Source organism: Lutra lutra, chromosome 10 (assembly GCF_902655055.1).
Source record: "Lutra lutra chromosome 10, mLutLut1.2, whole genome shotgun sequence".
Taxonomy (NCBI): domain Eukaryota; kingdom Metazoa; phylum Chordata; class Mammalia; order Carnivora; family Mustelidae; genus Lutra; species Lutra lutra.
The window spans coordinates 59,291,194-59,316,591 of NC_062287.1; the positions used below are offsets into that span (position 1 = coordinate 59,291,194).

Genomic DNA, 25,398 nt, shown 5'->3' on the forward strand with positions numbered 1-25,398 from the left:
AATTTATTGGTGTAGAGTTGCTCATAGTATGTTCTTATAATTGTCTGTATTTCTTTGGTGTTAGTTGTGATCTCACCTCTTTCATTCATGATTTTATTTATTTGGGTCCTTTCTCTTTTCTTTTTGATAAGTCTGGCCAGGGGTTTATCAATCTATTAATTCTTTCAAAGAACCAGCTCCTAGTTTCATTGATTTGTATTTGTTCTATTGTTTTTTGGGTTTCTATTTCATTGATCTTCTCTGAGCTTTATGATTTCCATTCTCCTGCTGGGTTTAGGCTTTCTTTGTTGTTCTTTCTCCAGCTCCTTTAGGTGTAGGGTTAGGTTGTGTACTTGAGACCTTTCTTGTTTCTTGAGAGAGGCTTGTACCGCTATATATTTTCCTCTCAGGACTGCCTTTGCTGTGTCCCACAGATTTTGTACTGTTGTGTTTTCATCACCATTTGTTTCCATGAATTTTTTCAATTCTTCTTTATTCCTGGTTGACCCATTTATTCTTTAGAAGGATGCTGTTTAGTCTCCATGTATTTGGGTTCTTTTCAAATTTCCTCTTGTAATTGAGTTCTAGCTTCAGAGCATTGTGGTCTGAACATATGCAGGGAATGATCCCAATCTTTTGATACTGGTTGAGACCTGATTTAGGACTGAGGATGTGATCTATTCTGGAGAATGTTCCATGTGCACTAGAGAAGAATGTGTATTCTGTTGCTTTTGGATGAAATGTTCTGAATATATCTGTGATGTCCATCTCATCCAGTTTGTCATTTAAGGCCTTTATTTCCTTGTTGATCTTTTGCTTGGATGATCTGTCCATTTCAGTGAGGGGAGTGTTAAAGTCCCCTACTATAATTGTATTATTGTTGATGTGTTTCTTTGATTTTGTTATTAGTTGGTTTATATAGTTGGCTGCTCCCACGTTAGGGACATAGATATTTAAAATTGTTAGATCTTCTTGTTGGACAGATCTTTTTCATATGATATAGTGACCTTCCTCATCTCTTATTATAATCTTTGGCTTAAAATCTATTTGATCTGATATAAGGATTGCCACCCCTGCTTTCTTTTGATGTCCATTAGCATGGTAAATTGTTTTCAACCCCCTCACTTTAAATCTGGTGGTGTCTTCAGGTCTAAAATGAGTTTCTTGTAGGCAAAATATAGATGGGTTTTATTTTATTATCCATTCTGATACCCTGTGTCTTTTGATTGGGGCATTTAGCCCATTAACATTCAGGGTAACAATTGAGAGATATGAATTTAGTGCCATTGTATTGCCTGTAAGGTGACTGTTACTGTATATTGTCTCTGTTCCTTTCTGATCTACTACTTTTAGGCTCTCTGTTTGCTTAGAGGACCCCTTTCAATATTTTCTGTAAAGCTGGTTTGGTATTTGCAAATTCTTCCAGTTTTTGTTTGTCTTGGAAGCTTTTTAATCTCTTCTTCTATTTTCAATGATAGCCTAGCTGGAAATAGTATTCTTGGCTGCATGTTTTTCTCATTTAGCGCTCTGAATATATCATGCCAGCTCTTTCTGGCCTGCCAGGTTCCTGTGGATAAGTCTGCTGCCAATCTAATATTTTTACCATTGTATGTTACAGACTTCTTTTCCTGGGCTGCTTTCAGGATTTTCTTTTTGTCACTAAGACTTGTAAATTTTACTATCAGGTGACAGGGTCTGGACCTATTCTTGTTGATTTTGAGGTGGGTTCTCTGCACCTCCTGGATTTTGATGCTTGTTCCCTTTGCCATATTAGGGAAATTTTCTCCAATAATTCTCTCCAATATACCTTCTGCTCCCCTCTCTCTTTCTTCTTTTTCTGGAATCCCAATTATTCTAATGTTGTTTCGTCTTATGGTGTCACTTATCTCTCGAATTCTCCCCTCGTGGTCCTGTAGCTGTTTGTCCCTCTTTTGCTCAGCTTCTTTATTCTCTGTCATTTGGTCTTCTATGTCACTAATTCTTTCTTCTGCCTCATTTATCTGAGCAGTGAGAGCCTCCATTTTTGCTTGCACCTCATTAATAGCTTTTTTTATTTCAACTTGGTTCGATTTTAGTTCTTTTATTTCTCCAGAAAGGGCTTTTATCTCTCCGGAGAGGGTTTCTCTAATATCTTCCATGTCTTTTTCGAGCCCGGCTAGAACCTTGAGAATCGTCATTCTGAACTCTATATCTGACATATTACCAATGTCTGTATTGATTAGGTCCCTAGCCTTCGGTACTGACTCTTGTTCCTTTTTTTGTGGTGAATTTTTCCGCCTTGTCATTTTGTCCAGATAAGAGTATAGGAAGGAGCAAGTAAAATACTAAATGGGTGGCAACAACCCCTGGAAAGTATGCTTTAACCAAATCAGAAGAGATCCTAAATTATGGGGAGGAGAAAGGGGATAAAAAGAGGTTCAGAGGAAAAAAAAAAAAGAAATGAAAGAAAAAAAAGAAACAAAAAAAGAAAACGAATAAAGAAAAAAATATAAAAAAGAAAAAAAATATATATATTAGATAAACTAGTTTAAAAACTTTAAAAAAGTAAAGGGTAAAAGTTAAAAAAATTTAGCAGAAGAAGAAAAAAAATTGAAAAAGAAGGAAAAAAAATTAAAAATACATAAAAAATAAAATTAAGTGCAAGACTAAGGAATCATGGGGAGAAAGCCATGAGTTCCATGCTTTGCTTTCTCCTCCTCTGGAATTCCGCCTCTCTCCTTGGTATTGAACCTGCACTCCTTGGTAGGTAAAGTTGTTCCTGGCTGGATTTCTTGTTGATCTTCTGGGGGAGGGGCCTGTTGTAGTGATTCTCAAGTGTCTTTGCCCCAGGCAGAATTGCCCAATCTTACCAGGGGCCAGGCTGAGCAATCAGCTAGGGTTTGCTTTCAGGAGCTTTTGTTCCTTGAATGCTTTCTGTAGAGTTCCAGAGGACGGGAATGAAGATCCGGCCTCCCAGTCTCCGGCCTGGGGGAGTGGAGGCTCGGAGCCCCACTCCTCAGTGCGCCCTTAGAGAATAGCCCCCAATTACTCCCATCTCCCTTGCCTCAGGCTGTGCTCCGAGCTCACCGGGCCTGCGACCGGTTCAAGGGAACCCGAGCTGAGAGCTCACTCCTTGGCTCTGTCTCTGCAGCCGGCTTCCCCGTTCTAATGCCTGCAAGCTCTGTGACACTCAGACACCCCCGATCCTTCTGTGACCCTGCGGGACCTGAGCCCACACTGACCCTGCATGGGCTCCACCCCGGTTTAGCCGCTGGAGTGATGTCCCTCAGTGGAACAGACTTTTAAAAGTCCTGATTTTGTGTTCTGTTGCTCCACTGCTTGCCGGGAGCCGGCCCCTCCCCCCACAGTCTATCTTCCTGTCACTTTGGCTTCGCTTCTCGCCAGTCCTACTTTTCAGAATGTGGTTGATTTTCTGTTTCTAATATTGCTGTTCTTCTTCTCTTGGATCTCCTATTGAATTTGTGGGTGTTTACAATCTTTAGATAAGCTATCTAGCTGATCTCCTGCTACCTGAAGTAGTCTCGGCCATCTTGACTCCTCCCCGCCTCATATGTGGAATTTAAGAAGCATAACAGATGAACATAGTGGGGGAAAAAGAAAGAGGTGAACCATAAAGCAGACTATTAACTATAGAAAACAAACTGAGGGTTGTTGGAGCAGAGTTGGAGGGGATGGGTTAAATGGGTGATGGGGGTTAGGGAGGGCACTTGTGATGAACACAGGTGATGTATGGAAGTGTTGAATCTCTGATTCCCACTCCTGAAGCTGATATTACACTGTGTGTCCACTGGAATTTACATAAAAACTTGTAAAAAAATGAATGTGAAATAATTACACAACTAAGTCATCATATCTTTCTCTGGCTCTGTTTTCTGTTTCTATTGTCTTCTACTTCCAAGGATTCTTGACTACATTGGCTCTGCTTCGATAGTCCAAGACACTCTCCCTATCATGATCAACCTTAATCCCCTGTGCAAATTTAGTTCTTCTTTGCCATGAAACTGAACATATTCACAAATTCTGAAAATTAGGATGAGGACCTCTTTAAAGGGACATTATTCTGCCTCCAGGCAAATCTCCATTTCAGAATGTGCTTTCTAAGAAACCCAACCTGAAAACTTTGCTTAGTCAGGGTGTTTGAAGAGCCTACCAGGAAATCACAATGGCAAAGAAAATCTCACAGTAAGTAGTCACCAAATGTACAAAGATTATTAACAAAATAAAGAACTAACAATATAATAAGAAACTATATAAAATTGAACTAAAAGTAAACCCTTCAGAGTTTTAAAATACATGTAGTTAGCAGCCTTAAGAGAGGAGAGAGAGAGACAGAATTGCAATCATGAAGAAAAGGATTTTTTTTATTAAAAAGATCTTACATGTGGAGTATAAGAAACAGTGTAAAGGAGCATAAGGGAAGGGAAAGAAAACTGAAAGGGAAGTCATCAGAGAGGGAGACAAACCATGAGAGACTCTGAACTATGGGAAACAAATGAAAGGTTGCTGAAGGGGACGTGGATGGGGGGATGAGGTAACTGGGTGATGGGCATTAAGGAGGGCACAGGATGTGATGAGCTTGGGTGTTATATGCAACTGATGAATGGTTGAGCACTACATCTGAAACTAATGATATGCTATGCGTTGGATAATTGAATTTGAATTTTAAGAAAAGGATCAGACATAGAAAATTTAAGTGTTGAAATAAGTACATTAAGGGACTAAAGAATAGGATGGATACTGTTGAAAATAAAAATTGGGGGTTTTAAGAATAGACAGATATATTTTTAGGATTATAGGAAAATAAATAAATAATGGAGGAAAGAAAAGTTTAAGTACATGGAATAAAGATAAGGTGTCCCAACCTTATTTTTACATATTTACAAAAGAATATGGTGGTAAGTGGGGAAGGAACTATTTAAAGAAATAAAGTTTGAAAAGTAATAGATAGAGAAATATCTAGAAGTAATAGATATATGGTATATATCATGTAAGAAAAGAAGGACTGATTGAATACTGAACATGCCTTTTTAAAAAAATTTATAAATCTAGACTCATAATGAAATTTCAGAACACTGAAATAAAGATGATTCCCCAAAAAAAGAGAAAAAATCTTTCAAAAGAGTAGAAAAATAACTGGCATATTTTCCACTAACAACTTTAGTTGCAGGAAAACAAAGAGTTGAACAATGAATTCAGAAATGTTGTGGTATAGAACTTGGTTCCAAAATTCTATTAATTTTTAATTTATTTTTCAAATATGAGAGCAGATGAGGACATATTTAGCCATGAAAATGCAATTAAATATTACCAATGAGGTGGGGTTGTGGCAGTGGGAAAAATAGATATTCTCCACAAACACTGTGAATCCCAGAGCAAGAAAATATTCATGAAGATTTATTGCAGAAAGGAATAATTAAAAATATATACGAGCAAATAAAATGGCCATTTAAGAAGGTTTTTTAAGCCTAGAAACACAGTTCCAGGTAATTCCAAAATGAAAGATATAGATGTACAAGAACAGGACAAAGCAAAAGAGGGCTAAAATTTTTGTTTTGTTAAGAGTAGGGTATCTACAAATTACTATAACTAGAAAACTAATATTTGACTAATGCTAGGCAACAAAGTTAAATTAAGGAAGCAAGAAAGTTAGAAAAAAGAAAGTATTGAAAAATATGAATTTTAAAAAAATTTAATTTTTGTGTGTGTGTGTTTCAAAATTCCTTGTTTATGCACCTCACCCAGTGCTCCATGCAATACATGTGAAATTTTTAAGAAGTGATCAAAAACAATGATGAAGAATTCAGAAATATGTTCTTATTGACAGTTCTGCTACTCAATAATTTTACTGCAAATTATAAAAACCTGCATAAACATCTGAAAATACACCAAGAAATAAATGCAAGGAAATGCAGGATACTTTCTAATTAAAAAATAATAATAATGTGAATATCTATTAATTAAGAGATGACTACATAAGTAAAACCAAATGTTAAAAAATAAAACATGAAATATTTTAAGCCATATAAATAAATAACAAATGACCTAATTAAAACATTGTGACTGGGGTGACTGGGTTAAGCCTCTGCCTTTGGCTCAGGTCCTGATCTCAGGGTTCTGGGATCAAGCCCCACATCAGGCTCTCTGTTGGGCAGGTAGCCTGCTTCCTGTGCTCTGTCTCTCTCTCTCTGCTTGCCTCTCTGTCTACTTGTGATCTCTCTGTCTGTCAAATAAATAAATAAATATCTTAAAAAAAAACATTGCGATGGTTATAAAATTAAAAATTTCTGTACTGTGTGTCAGATCAACAAATGATACATTTTGCCTCTGGAAAATAGGACAAAATTTGTATTGTAGCAGTGTTGAAAATAATTTCCACCTTTTTTCTGTGTATATTTTTATTGAGCAACATATTTGAGATGAGTTCAGTGTTTGAAGGTTGTTAATTCATGAGTTGTAGGAACAAACGTCTGCATTGTATATTTACCTTACTTTTTTTCATAAATAATCTGAAAAAGAAAAAAAATTTAATGTAAAGCAATATGACAAGTTTGATGATGCAAGAGGTTGTTGCTTGGTCTTTGGGACATATTACTATTGAATTAACTGAAAGCCATCAGTAGGATCAAAAGAAGGTGACTATTCATAGATTGGTTTGAAAACTTATACATCAAAGTCAGTGGAGGAATGAGAGATAGATCATGGGTCTAGAATGAGAGCCCTTGCATTTGGGAAGGGAGTATTTCATGGTCAAATGCAGATTGAGAGGATAAAAGTGAATAAAATGTTAGGCAAAGGCCAGCATGCATCACATAAATAGAGAAAATACTATACATGATTGAATTATAAAACTACACTCGTATTTATGGGCCTAACTAGAGGGAGACAGTCAGTGATGTGGTACTGTTGATATGTAAGAAATAGTTTTGAGGGGCACTTAGTTGGCTCAGTTGGTTAAGTGTCAACGCTTGATTTCATCAGAGGTCATGATCCTAGGTTCCTGAGATTGAGTCCTGTATTGGGCTCTATGCACAGTGTGGGAAATCTGTTTGAGATTCTCTCTCTCTCCCTCTGCCCTTCCTCCCCATTCTCTCTCTCTCAAATAACTAAATAAACCTAAAAAATAACAAGAAAGAAATACTTTCAAAATTGCATGTTTGTTTTGGCTATCATTCCCCTGAATCTTACATGTTTGGCAGATCATTCCACTTCAAGCCACAGATTGGCAGATTTTTTTTGAACCTATGAAGTTTGCTCTTTTTAAAGAACATAACACAATTCAAGCTCCACAAACCAGACATTTTGTGTTACTTTGGTTCATGGATATATCCCTAGGAATTAGAATTATCCAAGACATACAAAAAAACACCAAATGAATGTAAATGAAAGGAATAATAAAGTGAATGCATGAATGAATGGACAAACCAAACCACCCATGAAGTAGGATACAGGGTCAAATTTCCAGTGCCACATTTCTCTAATTACAGAATGCAAATAAATAAATAAATAACAGTATAATATGTTACTACCCAGAAAAAGAGAATCTTTCTCCTATGAAGAACTCTGCATGAAGACATGCAGATAGAGGCCACACAGCTCCATCCAAGACACTCCATTAACCTTTGACCTTGAGCTCCAGTGACGTTTCCACAAGTCTTAGAATCTGTTAGTCAGCAGCTAAGAATAAATCAAACTGCATCTCAACCTGGAAGCAACATATTAGGACTAGGAGATGTTTGTTAAAGCAAGAACACACATGTTTTTCTAGATGCATCAAAATCCTTAGTAAAAGAACATGTCATGAGTCTTATTTTTTGATAAAGATAGGGAGTACTCGCTCTCAAATCTGCTTGGTCCTTATACCATATATGATGGGGTTGAGTGAAGGTGGGATAACCAAATAGAAGTTGGCAACAAGAATGTGAATGTAGCGTGGTATGTTGTGTCCAAATCAGTGAGTGAGGAAGGAGAACACTGAGGGGATATAAAAAACACAGATGACCCCAACGTGAGAGCCACATGTGCTGAGCGCTTTTAGCTGAGCATCCTGTGATGGGTGGCGGAAGACAGCTCGCAGAATGTAGAAGTAAGAGATGCCAATAAGGACCACGTTCAGCAGAAAGAGAGAGACCATGATAAGCCCGTAGATGGCATTGATACGGATGTTTCCACAGGACAGTTTTGCAACGCCCATGTGTTCACAGTAGGAATGAGGTATTACATGAGTCTGGCAAAAGGGCAGGTGGTAGATGAAATAGCTTATGGGAAGTATAAACAGAACTGGACAAAACACAATGAACACACTGATACCCACAAATACCCAGGATGTCAAGATGGTCGTATAGTGGAGTGGAGCACAGATGGCTATATAGTGGTCAAAGGCCATGGCCAGCAAGACCTCAGCCTCCTCGCCAGTGAGGGCATAGATCAAAAACATTTGGGCCACACAAGCCCCAAAGTTAATCTCATGAGCATCAAACCAGAAGATACCCAGAATGTGGGGCATAGAGATTGTGGAAAGGGCCAAATCGATAGCTGAAAGGAGGGCCAGAAAGTAGAACATGGGCTCCCTCTGAAGGCTCTGCTCCATCTTGATGACCAGCAGAATTGTGGCATTGCCCAGTAAAGCCACAAGGTAAACTGAGCAGAAAGGCAGGGAGATCCAGGCATGGGCCCCTTCCAGACCCGGGATTCCAACAAAGAAAAATACTTCTGTCCTGGTATGTCATGCTGTCACTGGTCAAAGGAGGTGAAACTCTCCTCTTCTACGGAAAAAATGAGAGAGAAAGATGAAGAGATCAGAAGAGAGATCAAAGTCTGAAGGGGATGTCATGTCAATTGCTGGCTCAATGTTTCAGCATAGAGTTGATGTCAAGCTTAATACATAGTAAGTGTGCCAATGAAGGACATATAAGAGATACCTCACAGCCATTTCATAAGGCAGGTCGAGGATATATTCAGAATTTCCACCCTGCCTGCTGATTGAGTTCTAATCCCAAATATGGAGCCTTGCAACAGGCTCAGTGAAGATTTCTAATAATTAGAGCTTATCATTCACTTTGAAGGAGAAAAGATGTGACTCCATTCTGGGAAATGTCACTCTGATGAGTGACATTGGCAACACCAAGATTACAGATGAAGTCAAGTTAATATACTACAGAGGCAGTCAAAAATGCCTTTAAGCAAAAAAAGACAGAGACATAGAAAGAAAGAAAGAAAGAAAGAAAGAAAGAAAGAAAGAAAGAAAGAAAGCAAGAAAGCAAGAAAGAAAATACCTTTAAAAATTCATAACAAAAATAAATTCTGGATTCAGGAGTATAGGTACTCACACAATTAAAATCTGAATTCTTCTGACTGATCTGTAAAAACTCTGACCGTGGCCTAGCAGCCTCTCATACACACCATATCAAATAATAAGGGTGACCCCTTGGGATGCCTGGCCAGGAGTAGAAACAGGAACTCTTATGATTTACAGGCAGTACCGAGTATCAGTGGGAAAGGGGAAAGGAGGGTTGTCTAATGCCATGTCACACCTGTTCACTCTCACAACATATCCAGTACTCTCAGAGCACCAGTTATCTTATCGGTGTTCATTTTACCACTGCTACGGAGCCAACACTCAGATACTTCCCTTACCAGTCCAAGACCCTGGTAGAGAGGTGAGTTGGGTAAAAAGCCTCAAATGATTTTGGTACTAGAAAAGATATTTTTTGCAGCTTTCTGGGACAATCATGTCTTAATAGAGAAGAGTCTAGTTCTGCAATGATCTGAAGGGTATGGAGAAAGACACAAGTAATGCCTTCAAAATACTACAGCATGCATCAAACTGCTCTGAATGAGGTAAAGGAACTTGCCCTGGAATGTACAGTTCAGCAGTTGTAATAAAAACTAAAGCTGAGATAGGAGCACCTGGGCAGCTCGGTTAAGCGTCTGACTCTTGATTTCAGCTCAAATCATGACTTCAGCATCAAGAGAATGAGTCCTGCAGTGGGCTCCACGCTCAGCATGGAGTCTGTTTGAGGTCTCTCTCTCCTTCTGCCTCTGCCCCTCTCCTGTTCACACATGCCCTCTCACTCTCAATAAATAAATACAATTTTTAAAAAGCAGAGATATTCATTTTTGTCTTTGTCATACTTTCACTTTATTGTTTTTATTTTTTTCAATATAGAAAACATATCACGGTAAAAAAAAAAATAAACTCTCATTTGTGAGTTCAGTCCAATGAAGAAAGAACAGTGCTTCTAAGTGCACAAACTCTTCTTTCTCTGTAAAAACATAAACACCCTGGTCAAGTAAGAAACTATTGCCTAGAAGGGTGATGGCCAAGGCCAAGTTGGAGTGTCCCTGTTGTTTAATACAGAGCAAAACTAGGAGCCCACTCACAACAGCAGCTCTCCACTGGCCTCATTCCTTCCTACTTCCTACTTCCTACTGACATGGAAACTGATTTCGTCTAATGCAACTGACAGGATGATATGAAGGGCATTGCATCTTCCAGAGACTTTTCAACATAATCTCATCCCCATTTAAAGATAATCTCATCCCCATTTAAAGACAATCTCATCCCCATTTAAAGATACAATTTTGTTTTTTTCCTGCCTGGTGCAGTTGGCCACTTGGTCCACCTCTCAGGCTGTTCTGCCCACGGTATGGAGAAAGACACTTAAGTAATGCCTTCAAAATACTATAGAATGCACCAAACCACTCAGAATGTGGTAAAGGAACTTGCCCTGGAATGTATGGTTCAGCAATTGTAATAAAAAATAAAGCTGAGATAGGAGCACCTGGGTGGCTCGGTTAAGCGTCCAACTCTTGATTTCAGCTCAGGCCATGACCTCAGAGTCGAGAAATTGAGTCCCTCATTGGGCTCCACACTCAGCATGGAGTCTGCTTGAGGTTCTCTCTCTCACTCTGCCAGTGCCCTTCCCCCACGGACACATGCTCTCTCACTCTTAATAAATAAATATTATTTTTTTAAAAAACAGATATTCATTTTTGTCCTTATAATAGCTTTACTTTATCATTTTTATATTTATTCAATGTAGAAAACATATCAGGGTAAAAAAAAATAAACTATCATTTCTGAGTTCAGTCCAACGAAGAAAGAACAGTGCTTCAAAGTACATAGACTTGTCTTTGTCCGTAAAAACTTAAACACCCTGGCCAAGTAAGAAACCATTGCCTAGAAGGGTGATGGCCAAAGCCAAGTTGGAGAGTCCCTGTTGTTTAATATGGAACAACACTAGGAGCCCACTCACGACAGCAGCTCTTCACTAGCCTCATCCCTTCCTACTGACATGGAAATTGATTTCACCCAATGCAACTGACAGGATGATATTAAGGGCATTGCATCTTCCAGAGATTTTTAAACATAATATCATCCCCATTTAAAGATAATCTCATCCCCATTTAAAGATACAGTTTTGGTTTTTTCCTGCCTGGTGCAGTTGGCCACTTGGTCCAACTCTCAGTCTGCTCTGATCTGCCCACGGATCTCTGCATTTCCTGTCACACCTGTTCACCAGACACCAGCCGCTGATTCACATTTGCCTTCCATATGAATAGAGACTTTCACACAGCATCAAGTAGGGCGGCCCTTATACCTCTCTCTGAGGACTTCATGGGGAGTGCCTTTATGTTAGCCTCCTAGCACCTAAGGGATATTTCTAAGAAAACATCCCATTTTAATCCCAGCTTTATGTGAAGTTCTGGGATTGAGTCCTTGGAGACTGTGCACAGACCTCCAGATTCTATTCCCCAGACCAAAAATCCCAAGGAACATAAAATCAAACTGAAGGATATGGAGGCAAAAGTTGAAAAGTAGGGATAAAGCACATGGTTTTTGTCATCTATACTTGACACATGTGAAAACAGACTGTCTCTCTGTGTGAATGCAGCTCTGTGGTCCAATTCGAAGGCTTACTGACCTACATAGAGAAAAAACTGGCTTATTTATTTATTTGTCCATTTTTTCATTTATTTATTTAATTGAACTAGGTAATTTAAATTCAAATATTTGAACTAGTATAGAAGCCTTTTTTCTTTTCATTTTGCTATTTCTTTTCACTAAGTTTTTTCCAACCTCCTCTTATAAAGCTGCTTTGAGTTTCCCTAAGTAGCACCAAGGGCAGAGATCCATGATCTTTTTTCCATATTGTTTTCTGTACATGAATTCTCTATCGTAACCACGATTTCACCTGTACAAATTTCAAAAGTCCTATTGATTAGTGCCAAAATTTCAATCCTGGTACCTGAGTGCTGGTTCAAGTTCTGGCTCTGCCACATTAGCTGCGTGACTTTTGATGACTTATGTATCATTTCTGTGCCTCAGTTTCCTTAACTATAAAATGGGAATCAAAATAATGTCTTTCTCACTGGGTACATTTGATACAAATTAAATCTCTCTGTGTGGAGGCCGAGAAAATTAAGGCCATCCCACCTCAAGTTTAGCTGATGTGGGAAACAGAGGCAGAAGAAAATCATTAAAATTCCTTACCTATTGACAAGCCCTTGAAACAGACAGAGTGGCTGTCCTCTGGGGATTCAACTGCCCTCACCTTGAGGTTTTGCTAAGGACAATCCTATCCTGACTGACCACCTTTTCCAACAGATCCAACCAGGATTTTATAAGTCTACTTTAACAATTCCTTTAGGAAACTTTATCTCTAAACCTCCAAGATAGTGTCAAGAATCATTCCCAAGCATATGGCCCACTGATATACATCTAAAGGGTCTCACGAGAAGGTTTTTATTACTGGTAATAAATAACCTTTCTGCCAACAATAGCTAGCCCCTCAAGGTCCCGGAGACCTTGCTTCCAAAATTCCTTAGAGATTTACGCCATCCCCAATTCCCTTTGTCCTCACCCACCGCTGAGTCCACCCCTACCCTGCCTTTAAAAACTCTGACTGTAATCTGGTTTGGGGTCCAAGTGCCTACTCCGCTGTGTCGGGTATACTTGGGCCCAAGCTTAAGCTTGTCAAATAAACCCTCGAGTGATTGCATCGGTGCTTGGCTCCTTGGTGGTCTCTCAGACACGAAAACTCAGGCATAACATCTGAAGCATTTAGATCAGTGTCGTATACATAGTACGTGGTCAGTCATAACTTGTTTCTTCTTCATCTTCTAAATTTCAGCTCACAAGAACAGCTGCATAGATATTATTCATGCAGAGCAAGTTTAGGAATCACCAATCACTACTAATTCTGTAGCCATTTTTCTTCTGAAATCTCTAATAACGTTAAATATTTTCTTTTCCGGGGCACCTGGGTGGCTCAGTCAGTTATGCACTGCCTAAGGCTGAGGTCCTGATCCTAGGGTCCTTGGATCAAGCAATCAGTTTCCCTGCTGAGCCTGCTTCGCCCTTCCTCTCTGCCCCTCCCCCCAACTGGCTCAGGCTTTCTTTCTCTTTCTCAAATAAATAAATAAAATCTTTAAAAATTTTTTTCTTTTCAAATATTAGAATCAATCTTGCAAAAATCATGTAGATTTTATTACAATGTGATCTTTTTGGATTGAAGAAATTATATCCCTTTATCACGCAGCTGAAGTTTCTGGGAACCTTCCTAAAATGGCATTTAGGCTTATGAAATAAAACACTGACTACAAAGCATGAGAAGTAATATCTTTCTCTCATTTGACTATTACCAATCTTCTTCATCATTCTGTACAAACATTCAAGCTATTTCTTGCAAGTTTATAGTTTTTTTCACGTGTACATATACAATGAAATATTCTCTTGGATCCAATAAGGTCTTTGTACAAAATCAAAATCAATTTTAAGACATTTGCTTAATGGTACATTTCATCCTTCTTGAGTGTGAGGTAGGACACATCGAATCTTGAGAGATGCTAAGAGATATCTTGGATCCATAAAGGCAGCTAATTTTAGGAGCAAAGTGAGACACAGAATCTTAACAGCAAATATTAAAACAAACTTAGTCCCCACTGATGCAGTTTATTTATTCAAATAACTGTTATATTAAACCAGACCAACATCTGTTTGTTGTAAAAACCAATAAATTATTTTTAATGACTAAGACAGTTTGGATTATCTTTTCAGAAACTTAAAATGTAAAATATCTCAACAAGTATAGATTTAATTCTTCTCCTCCTTCTCCTCCTCCTGCTCCTCTTCTGCCGCTGCCTTCTTTCTTATTCCTTTTTTCTTCCCTGAAAGACTTCCTTCTGAATGGCCTCAGTTCTGTAGCTCTAGTCTGAACTGTTTGCTTTTCATGTGCCTAGCTGGGAATGCCCTATTCTACTCTCCTGTTTGGGATCCCCCTTTTTCTTACCTCATGTCTTCCCATTTCACAGACAGCTCCTTACTTTTTGTGGAACACATCCTTATATTAAGTTCCAAAAACAGAATGAATGGGAGGTAGAGTTTCAACATCTCTCTATGCGTGAAATATTATTTTGCCCTCAACTATGATTGATATTTTGGGTTTAGTTATTACTGGTTAAACTGTGTCCCTTTCTGCCATAAATTTATATGTTGACATCCTAATACCCAGTACCTTAGAATATGACCTTATTCAGGAATAGGGTCATTACACATGTAATAATTTAAGTCAAAATTAGGTCATACTAGAGTAGGGTGGGCCCCTAATTTAACCTGACTGGCATTCTTATTAAAACAAAAAAGCTCTGTAAGAAAACACAAGTACGTCAGGAAAGCGCCATGTAATCTAGGCCTGAGGCCTGGAATAGACATTTTTTCTGAGTTCTGAGGAAGAAACAGCACTGCAGATCCCTCCCTCTCAGACTTACAGCCTCAGGAATTGGGAGACAAGAAATGTCTGTTGTTTAAGCCACCCAGCCTGTGGCACTTTGTTGCCACAACCCTAGTGAACTAATACAGTTATATTGGTTGAAGATGATTTTATAAGCATGATTACATTTATCATCTATCCTCCATATGGAATTCAAGGGTTCTGATACCACTGTAATTCCTATTTCTTACAGGTAAACTCTTTTGATTTTTCTTTCCTCTTTGAAATATATAGTATCATCTTCTTAAATTTCTGAAAATTCATCCTCATTTACTAAGTGAATTGCACCTTTCTAAGGTATGGATCTATGACAGTAAAAGTTGGAAATTAGTTTTAACTTAGTATCTCCCTTTTTTTTCCCCCTTTCTCTTTATAACTCTTCTTTGTTGACAAATGGTTTTCTGGATTGACTGTCCTTGTATATTTTTCATTATTTCATATTTTAGTCATGATTTCCCACCTTCCTAATATTATGAGACATTTTGTTAAATATTTTTTCCTATGCTTGTACTGATTTTTATAAAAATATGTGTGGCTATTTAAGAAGCACTCCAGGATTTAAAAACTTTTTGTCCTATCTGAGCCCTGAGTTCTGAATCAGATGGAGGGATTTTTTTTTTTTTAATGTCAAACAAATGAACGCAAAGAGCTTCAACTTTTTTTCATTGACAAGCTATCTGTTGAGAATCTTGTTTAAATGTGTTCTACAGTGAAATTCCTGACACAGATCCATTGAATTAGGTGAGCCTACTGGCCCCATCATGGTCTGAGAACAGGCCTTTATAGGACTAGAACATGCCATCTATTCCTATAAAATATATCAGGAGGCATAATGTATGCTTCTTCCAGGCTGTTGGTTTCCAAAAGAAAAGACACAAAATAAATTGCACTCATTGTTTCGTACTTCTCTAAATATATATTTTATCTTTATTCCTGTGTGTCATAAAGTTACATGGAAATGGCTTTAACCCCTTCAAGACTTTTCTTCAGGCTTTGTTAGGAAAGACCAAATATAGCTTTTGGTCTACAGTAACTGGTATGGTAACTGAGTGAAATAATGGGGTCATTACTAAGGGTAACACCCTTCCATGTACATTGCCAAATATTCTGTTTATTACAAGGTTTCTCCACACTGCCTGTAAGCATAGGAACTCCTCTCAGTCATATATAAGACCTGAGATACGACTGGTCTCAGTTCTTATCTCTGCTCCCTCTGCTCCTTTCTGGTGATTCTTTCCTTGCCATGGTAGTTTCTTCACAGACATACACTGACCAGTACACAACTGAAGGCTTCTGAGGAATGTCCTAAGGTCATGTGTTTGTCTCTGCACTGCTTTCTCTCGTCTCTGGTGTTCTACGTTGTCATTCAGGGAGACCATCAGACTCAGTTGGGTTCTCTGCCCCTCTCTGTGACTTGATAAATTTCCAGTAAGTAAGTAAGATCAGGTCAGTCTTTGGGCTCATGTTATTTTCCCCTTCTTTTAGAGATCATTTCCTTTGTTTCCTTTTTATCCAGTTTTGAGAACTATTATTTTATAAACTTTCTGACTGTTATTTAGTTGTTGAAGGTGAGGGAATAAATCTGATCCCTGTTACTCCATCATGGCAATAAACAGAAATGAAATGTTTGTCTTGTATTTGATGTTTGATTGCTTAATTGTTTTTGACCAAGTTATAACCTGATTGTATGGGTAAACACTCTCCAAAACCATCTATATTCCAGATTTAGTGACATCCTCTTGATCTCAATGCGGTGAATACACTCCTGCTTCATTTGTCCCACTGACTATATGTTGACTTTGGGTGAGCAATCATGACCTAGGTGCTTATCTCAACACCAGCAGGTGATTATGATTTCTAATAGCTGTACAAGGGACTAAATGAAGAGGATACACAGGTAAGTATAAAAGGATAAGGTTAAGAAGTCAGTTATAGGGATGATATTTGACAGGGAGAAGACTGGGTTTGGTAGGGTCTTCAAAATTTCAGGACCACTACAGGACAAGCCCTTTCTTTCTTTCTTTCTTTCTTTCTTTCTTTCTTTCTTTCTTCCTTCCTTCCTTCCTTCCTTCCTTCCTTCCTTCCTTTCTTTCTTTCTTTCTTTCTTTCTTTCTTTCTTTCTTTCTTTCTTTCTTTCTTCTTTCTTCTAAGATTTATTTATTTGACAGACAGAGATCACAAGTAGGCAGAGAGGCAAGCAGAGAGAGAGAGAGAAGGAAGCAAGCTCCCTGCTAAGCAGAGAGCCTGATGTGGGGCTTGATCCCAAGACCCTGGGATCATGATCCTAGCCAAAGGCAGAGGCTTTAACCCACTGAGCCACCCAGGTTCCCCCGGGACAAGACTACTTTCTTGAAATAAATTTTTCCACAACAGTTGGGCACTGGAGTCTTGTGTGTGGATCACAGACTACCAAAGATAACCTTATCTAGGTCTTAAGAGATCTCAGTTGTATTATTATTTTTTAAAACAATACAGTAGGTCATTAAAAATTATTTTGTTATATTAAAATCCTCATAATGTATAATTCACAAAGATGTTCAAATAATGCAAAGACATCATCAGAACAATGACAAAATTTCAAATTTACAAACAAGAAACTTAGAACTGAAAGAGATTCAAGGAAGTCTCCAAAAAATCACCTATCTAGAAAGCTGCACCTTTAAGAATCTGATGGAGAAAATTTTCCTCCAGACCAATGCCATATGTTTTCTAAAGACTTGGACTTTGCCTAAACATGTGGAAAATTCCAAGACGAATCTGCTTGGTCCTGACACCATAGATGATGGGATTAAGTACTGGTGGAAGAAGCAGGAAAATGACCACCATGAGAATGTGGACTATGGGAGGCAGGTGTTTCCCAAAGCGATGGACCATTCACACCCCTATTAGAGGTACAAAGAAGATAAGCACCACACATACATGGGAAAAACAAGTGTTGAGTGCCTTTAGTCGCTCTTCACGAGATGCAATGCTCAGCACAGCATGGAGAATTAGGACATAGGAGAGGAGGATGAGGACTGAGTCTGTGCCCAGTGTGATAATGACCACACACAACCCATAGATGTTGTTGACACTGGCATCAGAGCAGGATAATTTCAGAATATCCTGATGCAGGCAAAAGGGGTGGCTGAGGACATTAACATGGCAATAATGATAGCGCCTTAGTAATATGGGGGTGGGCATTACAACTCCTGCACTTTGTAGCAAGCAACCCAAACCAATCTTACCAATTATATCATTGGTGAGGATGCTTGAGTAGTGCGGTGGATGACATATAGCCATGAATTGGTCAAAGGCCATGGCCAGCAGCACTGAAGATTCCAGGAACGTGAGGGTGTGGATGAAGAAGAGCTGAGTGAAACAGGCTCCTACTTTGATTTCCTGGGCTTCCCACCATAACACGGCCAATATCGTGGGGAGTGTAGACATGGACATGCCCAGGTCAGTTATTGCCAGGATGGACAGCAGATAATATATGGGCTGGTGGAGTGAAGACTCATTCCAGATAACAGAGAGGATAGTGATGTTGCCTAGAAAGGCCACTAGATAAGCAAGACAAAATGGAATTGAGAGCCAGGCGTGGACAGACTTCAGCCCATGGAAACCCCCTAAGAGAAAGGTGGGTTCCATAGTATCACTGTTATTTCAGACCACCATGGTGGTGCTTCAGAAGCCCTTTGGGTGTGACAGATGCTGAGAAAACCACAGGCTATTCAGACTGGTTAGCAAATTCTGCTATATTCATGTAAAATAAATCATTAGTGTTCTTCAAATGAGTTACGAAAATACAAGTAGGAAGAAAGACATCCCAGGCAGCTGAATCATCAGGTCAGGAACAGCTTGTAAAATATGCGGTCTGGTCACAACTGTATACAGGGACCTGTGATCTTTGCTAGGATGCTTCAGGTGTACATCACAGCCTTGAAAAATTAAATTACATGCAAAATAGAGAAACATAAACCTTTAGATAAGTTGTGTACATTAATACAACAAAATTTAAGTGAAAATAATGAAGCTGCATTGATCTCCTTCAAATTAGCCTGTAGATCAATTCTCATTCTTGTTTACGTTTTTGAGAGTACCCTTATATCCTTAATCTCATTGTTTTAACATATTTTTCTGTTTTTCTAAAAATTAACATGCATGTTTTGTGAAAATGCAAAATGATGAGAAAGGAAAGGTCATGATATATAATTTTAATATTTTTGATGCCTTTTAGTTTTTCAAAATTTTGCAAAACATGGAAGTTACAGCAGAAGTTGTGACTGAATGATTTGTTAAATTCAAGAGGAAAGCTAATTCGGGGAATTGGCACAAATGAACCTCTGAAGTCTCTTTATATATATGTTTGCATACATTAAAACCTAACAGTAAAGGACAAAATGTTAGTGGCCTATTTATCTACTAATAAGAATAATGACATATAACATTTTTATTTATTTACCATTCTTTACTTCATAATGTTTTCCCATTTAAAAAAAGTTATTCATATATATGAACACATGTCTCAATTAAATCAAATGATTTAATTGATTAGTTCTTTCATCTACATATCAAATGATTTCCATTTCTAATTCTTTTACTTATTTTTCTAGAAATCTGATTAGTCCTGCATATGTGGTTCCAAAACACACAATAATAGACCTTCTTATGCACTTGTCTTTTATTTAATATTAATAACTGTAGGATTAAATTTTAAATTAGAACTTTTGTCTCTCAATTTATTTCTCTTTCTTAATACTTGGTAACGATAATTTGTTACACTTTTCTGTTTATTATCAAACTGACTTAGACAAATATATACCAGTCCCCAAATGAATTTCTTTAATTACTCTCAGGTAAATTTGAATTGGTGTATACAAAATATAAATTATTTGATATTCCAAGACTTTACCTAGTTGAAATAGATAATCAGAGAGAATATGCTGCTTTATGTTCATTATTTTGACTTCTATATTATTTACCAATGTATATTTATTTGTCTATGTAGTTGATCTCACTGTATAAATTATATTCTTTTTTCATTTCATATAATGTGATATCTCTATATTATTTACTAATGTTCTAGGCCCCTATTTTTGCACCTAACATTATATGAATATCTTCATGTAAATCAATTTTTTATCATATCTTAAGGTTTTCTTCAGCATGGATTTTCAGAAAGGGGTTCACTGAATCAAATAATATAACATTTAATATATACTAATATATATTGCCCAATACAAATTTAAAAATAATATTTAAAGTTATAAATCTTTTCCTAAATAATATGGCACTGGTCCCTCTGTTAAGTATATATATCTTATCTTATTTAGTTATTGTAGTAACCATATAAAAACAGAGTAACTAAAATGCTGGGATGTCTAGTTATTTGTCCAAGGTTATACAACCATTAAGTAGAATAGCCAGAAATTCATGAGTCTCTCTACCATCAGTTCATGTCTAAATGATGTAAGAAATTCTCTCTGGCTATTAATAAATGTTATTTCTAAGCCCCTTTTCCCTCAAAAAAAAAAAAAAGCTATTCTCTTTCATTTACTGGTAGGTCATTCTTTCACATAAATGATTATTTATTTTCATTCTTCTATGAATTGTCTTCTTAGGCTTTTTAATACATCAATTATATTTGTTTACTGAATTATACAAAATTAATGATTTAATCAAGAACAATTAACCCATTTTTAATAGTTTCTTATAATTTTCTTACTCCATGGTCATTGAGCTGTAGAATTCAATTTTAGGTGGTAAATTAAACCCAACTTTTCTTTTGCTTAACTGTTCCTTGCAAACATGGGAAAGCATTCTGTTTTACAGCAGTTGATAAGTATTGAATAGTATCTTCTTTGATTTTTTTGGTTTGGTCTATAAAATTTTTCCTTTCATCTGTCAAGATGCTGTATGTGTATGTGTATGCAAGGAAGATAATAGTATAAGGAACAATATCATTAGATGTTTATAATTACTAAATTCTAACCTTCCTTATCATTTCTCAAATTATCTCTTCTTCAAAAATCTGCAGAAAATACCAGGATCTTACCCTTCTTCTCAACAATGCCTATATCTACAAAGTCTTAAAAATCCCTGGTATTTGTCCAGACCAGGGTGAGAACTTCCTGGCAAAGATCTTGAGCTTTCTTTTAAGTTTCAGCTGCTTGTACTTATGTGTGTGGATTTCTTTCCTGGTAGAGGAAACTGAATTTTTAATGCAGGCTTTGGAACGCGAGGATTCAAGTTTTATATCCTTCTGTTATAAAGTGTGCCTTGTCCTACATAACAACTGAAAGGTTCAGAAGGAACAGGGAACCAGAGCCTCCAGGAAAGATCTCTAGTTCCCAAGTCCAACAATTCCTGATCCATATGTTCTCATCCTGTTCCTTAAGGGACTGACATATTGACTCTTCTGGATATTCTACTCACCAGTCTAATCTGAAATCTCTTCCTGAGACCCCATATCAAGAGAGAGCTGCTCATTACCTCCCATGGTCTATCCTAACCAAACACAAACACCCCCCACCCTCACCCAAAGGGTTTTCTGTTATAATTGCCAAACAGCAATTCTTTATGTCTTATGGTCTGATGATATCAACTTTCAAAATTCTTTTCTCTTTCTTCACCAGTAAAACCTTGTCCTGTCTAGCTTGCCCTACTACTTAATCTATGCACTTCTCTCATACATCCCAGGAAATATAAGTTCACCCTGTGTCTACAGAGAAAGAACAGTTATTTCTACCCACTACGAGGAGTCTCTTTATGACTTTTTGAACTCATGTTTCACTCACTCCTGGTGGAGATGGAGAATGAAAGATGGACATAAGTTCCATTAAGTAGTTAGTCTGTCTTCTCCCATGCTAGATTCTAGGAATACCTACCAATATTCTAGGAATACCTACTACCTACCTCAGGTAGGAATACATATCAGAAGTCCCTACTTCTAGAACTATGCTTTCTCACTACTCTTGGGCCATGTCCATCAGTCCCCATCATGTTCTCTTTCTCAAGCTCTCTGTCCTTGTCTCTCTGACTCTGTTTCCGTGACTCTTCTAAGTGACCGTTTGAGTCTCTTTATATCTCCTTGTCTCTGTAGTGTCTCTCAACTGATTTCTGGTTCCATCTCTCACTGATACTCACTTTCTCAATCCTGGGGCTTCTGTGCAATGTAATAAGCAATGATATAACAACCATGACCTGAAACAGAACCTTACCAAATTTTTTAGTATTGAAAGATCCCCTTTAAATTCCTCACTCCATCTGTAAACCCTATAACATTGGAGGAGTATGCAGAGCTGATCTAATGTTTTCAATATTGTTGCAAAGTATAATGTGCTCCAGTTTCCCTCCTCATGATCAAAAATGCCCCTTCCTTCCTTCCTTTCCTTTTTTTTTTTTTCCTTCTGAAGCTTAAAAAGAACTTGTTTTATTCCAGGTACTGCTTTGTCACCTTGCAAATATGTATCTGTCAACCATACAAGGATATTGTTATTATTCTCATGCAACATAAAAGGAAATTGAGGCATGCAGCAATAAACCATTTTGCCCGAAGTCATAGAAATGGGATATAGTGAAGTAGGGTTTCAGGACTCTAGGGTTTCAGGGCTCTAGACTCTGTGCTCTTTGTCACTACGGTATGCTCTCTCTCCAGTGTAGACAGACAATGGGAGTCAGGTAGGCCTTACTAGCAGACAAGAGTAAAGGAAGAGTAAGGTTAAGTATAAGGTTTTACAAAAGTGGGTTCTTTCCAAGGGTATGAAAGTCTTACTATCCTTTTCTTTCTATCTCCCTTTCTGCTTATTTTCATCTCTTTTTTCTGTACCCATACCTCCTTGAATAAAACTACTTTGTATATGTCTATGTATTTACTACTTTGATTCCCTGACTCCCATTTCACAGTCTTTGTCCTTTTTTCTCTCCTCCCAGGCCTTCACTGTATTTTCATTACTTTACCCATTTCTTTTTACTCCTGTCTGCTTCCATCTCTTTGAAGTCCTTTCCTCTTTCCCCCAGATTTCAGAGTCTTGGGTATATCCATTGTTTTTCCATGACGTTTTCTCATTGCTTTTGTCCCTTAATCATACTATTTTCTATCTTCCTTCTGTTTTAGTGTCTTTCTCTTTATGTGTTGTTCTGCTTCTATATATTTCTCTACCTCCCTTGAGGTAAAAATCAATACTCTACTCACAAAAGATGCTACCACTGAGTTTTCTTGCTCAACAACACCCATCATCAGGGAAATACAAATCAAAACCAGAATGAGATGTTACCTCAGGCCAGTCAGAATGGTGAAAATCAACAACACAGGAAACAACAGATGTTGGTGGAGAGCCCTAATGCACTGTTGCTGGGACTACCAACTGGTGCAGCCACTCAGGAAAACAGTATGGAGGTTCCTCAAAATGTTAAAAATGGAACTACCCTATAATCCAGCAATTGCACTACTTACAAGGTATTTGCTCAATTAAGTCAGAGAAAGACAAATACCATATAATTCCACTCATATGTGGAATTTAAGAAACAAAACAAATGAGGTCACAATTGGGAATTTAAATGTCAGAATTGTGGAATACTTTTTCTGATACAGTAAGGGCACAATTGTATTAGATCAAGAGGAAGTTTGCTTTTTACAAACAAATCATTGAATTCTTTTAAGAAAGTAATATACATTTTTTTCCTATGTACTGAACAAGAAATAAAGAAAATAGGGACTAATCCTTTATCATAGTTATCTTAATGAGATTTTAGTATAATCCTGGCCAGAGAAGGAAGTTAATTGCTAACCTTCTCTCTCTTCATGGCCAGCTAAACTTTTTATGTTCTAGCCATTGCATTTTTAATTTTCAGAATATCATGTTGTCTCATATCTCTTGCCTTTGCAAATGCTACAAGTGCTCTGTACTATCCTTTTTTTTTTTTCCATGTCTATCTTTGCTTATATCCCAAGACAGGTATCATTTTAGAAAACCTCTAGAACTATCCCCTACTTTCCACTGCAAGATGACAGATGGTTTGGTCTATAACCACTTCAGGAACCTTTCAAGATTATCCTACTAATTATGGTTCATTTGATCGACATCTCTTCCTCCAACCTCACTGCTTTCTTTGAGAGCAGAGGATATCTTATATTTATCTCATGGTCACTCGATCCTGTGGTACATTTGGTTCTTTTTCAACGTTTGTCGGGCAATCTATCTTTGTCACAAAGAGGCTAAAGAAATGTAGGAAAAAAACAAAGCAAATAAGAATAATCACAGGCACAAATTCTGTGCTCCAAACATTGGCTTGTTATCAGGTTTGTATTCTTGAAGGAATAATCAATCTCAAGACATTCAATGTTAGTTTACAAGTGGAAAACATGAGGAACATATTTAGAGATGTTTATTTTACCATATCCAGTGTCTGACTATTGTTTTCTTCTGACAACAAAAAGGCAATTATATGGAAGAAGAGTATTCACATTATAAACAAACCATCTATATTCCAAATTGTTAAAGGATAAATATAAAATTAAACTGTTTTGTATTCACAACAATACACAGTCATTAGAGTATTTATATTCTTCCACCAAGAGGCATCTAGCAATGTCACCTTACACTGCTTTGTTCTTTGTTCTTGCCCTTACTTTCCCTCATCCCTGTCACAAGGTGTTTCCTTTTCATATAATCTTAGGATTATATATATATATATGTATATATATATATACATATATATATATATAAAATATGCATATATATATATATCAGCTCTAAGAGAGAGCTATAAGAGAGAATGAAATCTTGCCACTTGCAGCAATGTGTATGGAGCTAGAGAATATTATGCTAAGTTAAATAAGTTAGTCAGAGAAAGGCAAATACCTAATGATTTCACTCACATGTGAAATATAAGAAAACAAAGGAGCTTAGGGGGGAAAAAGAGAGAGGCAAACCAGAAAACAGACTCTTAACACTAGAGAACAAACTTATGGTCAGCAGAGGGGAGGTAAGTGTGGGGTGGGTGAAACAGATTATGGGGGCTAAGGAGGGTACTCACTGTGATGAGCTCTGGGGGGGTATAGAATTGCCAGATCACTAAATTGTACACCTGAAACTAATATTACACTGTATGCTCACTAACTAGATTTAAAATAAAAACTCAAAAAAATCAAAAGTGGGGGGGGGGCAATATATTTACACAATTGTTACAATTGCCTTTGTGCCAGTGTCAGAGTTGCCTTCCTCTATCATTAATTTGATCAGTCCATCTTCCCCTAAGAAAACTCAGAAGTGCGCTCTAATGTCCAATTCCTTGTCTGACCTTGCCTTCTCCCTAGTTTGGCTACACACATTTCCAGCCTCTTTCCCACCTCACTCCTCCACTTAAGTCCTTTGTTCTACCAGCTGGGCTTATTAGCCTCTAAATATTCCATGTGTTTAGAGCTTCATGCTGCATACTCTTTCTTTATAAGATGATTTGAAATGCAAGATTGCTTGATCAACGGGCAGCTGTCACTTGTTTAAAGAATACATATTTCCAAATGATAGTGTAGATTCTTTTCTTTGTGTTAGGTGAGCTTAAGACAGAATATGAAAATTTTAATGTTGCAAAATTTGAGCAATATATATAATTCCTATAGCTTGGAAATGATGTTTTGTTGTTTTGTTTTCTTTTAATCCTTCCT

At 37.4% G+C, this 25,398-nt stretch overlaps 1 protein-coding gene and 1 pseudogene across 1 annotated transcript; both read right to left on the reverse strand.

Moving 5' to 3' along the window:
* Positions 1-7,927: 7,927 nt before the first annotated feature.
* Positions 7,928-8,539, reverse strand: LOC125079488 (olfactory receptor 52J3-like). The gene has a single exon (XM_047693118.1). It carries the CDS (start codon positions 8,537-8,539, stop codon positions 7,928-7,930), a length of 612 nt encoding a protein of 203 aa, XP_047549074.1.
* Positions 8,540-17,459: 8,920 nt separating this feature from the next.
* LOC125079726 (olfactory receptor 51L1-like) lies at positions 17,460-18,407 on the reverse strand (annotated as a pseudogene).
* Between the last annotated feature and the right edge of the window lie 6,991 nt (positions 18,408-25,398).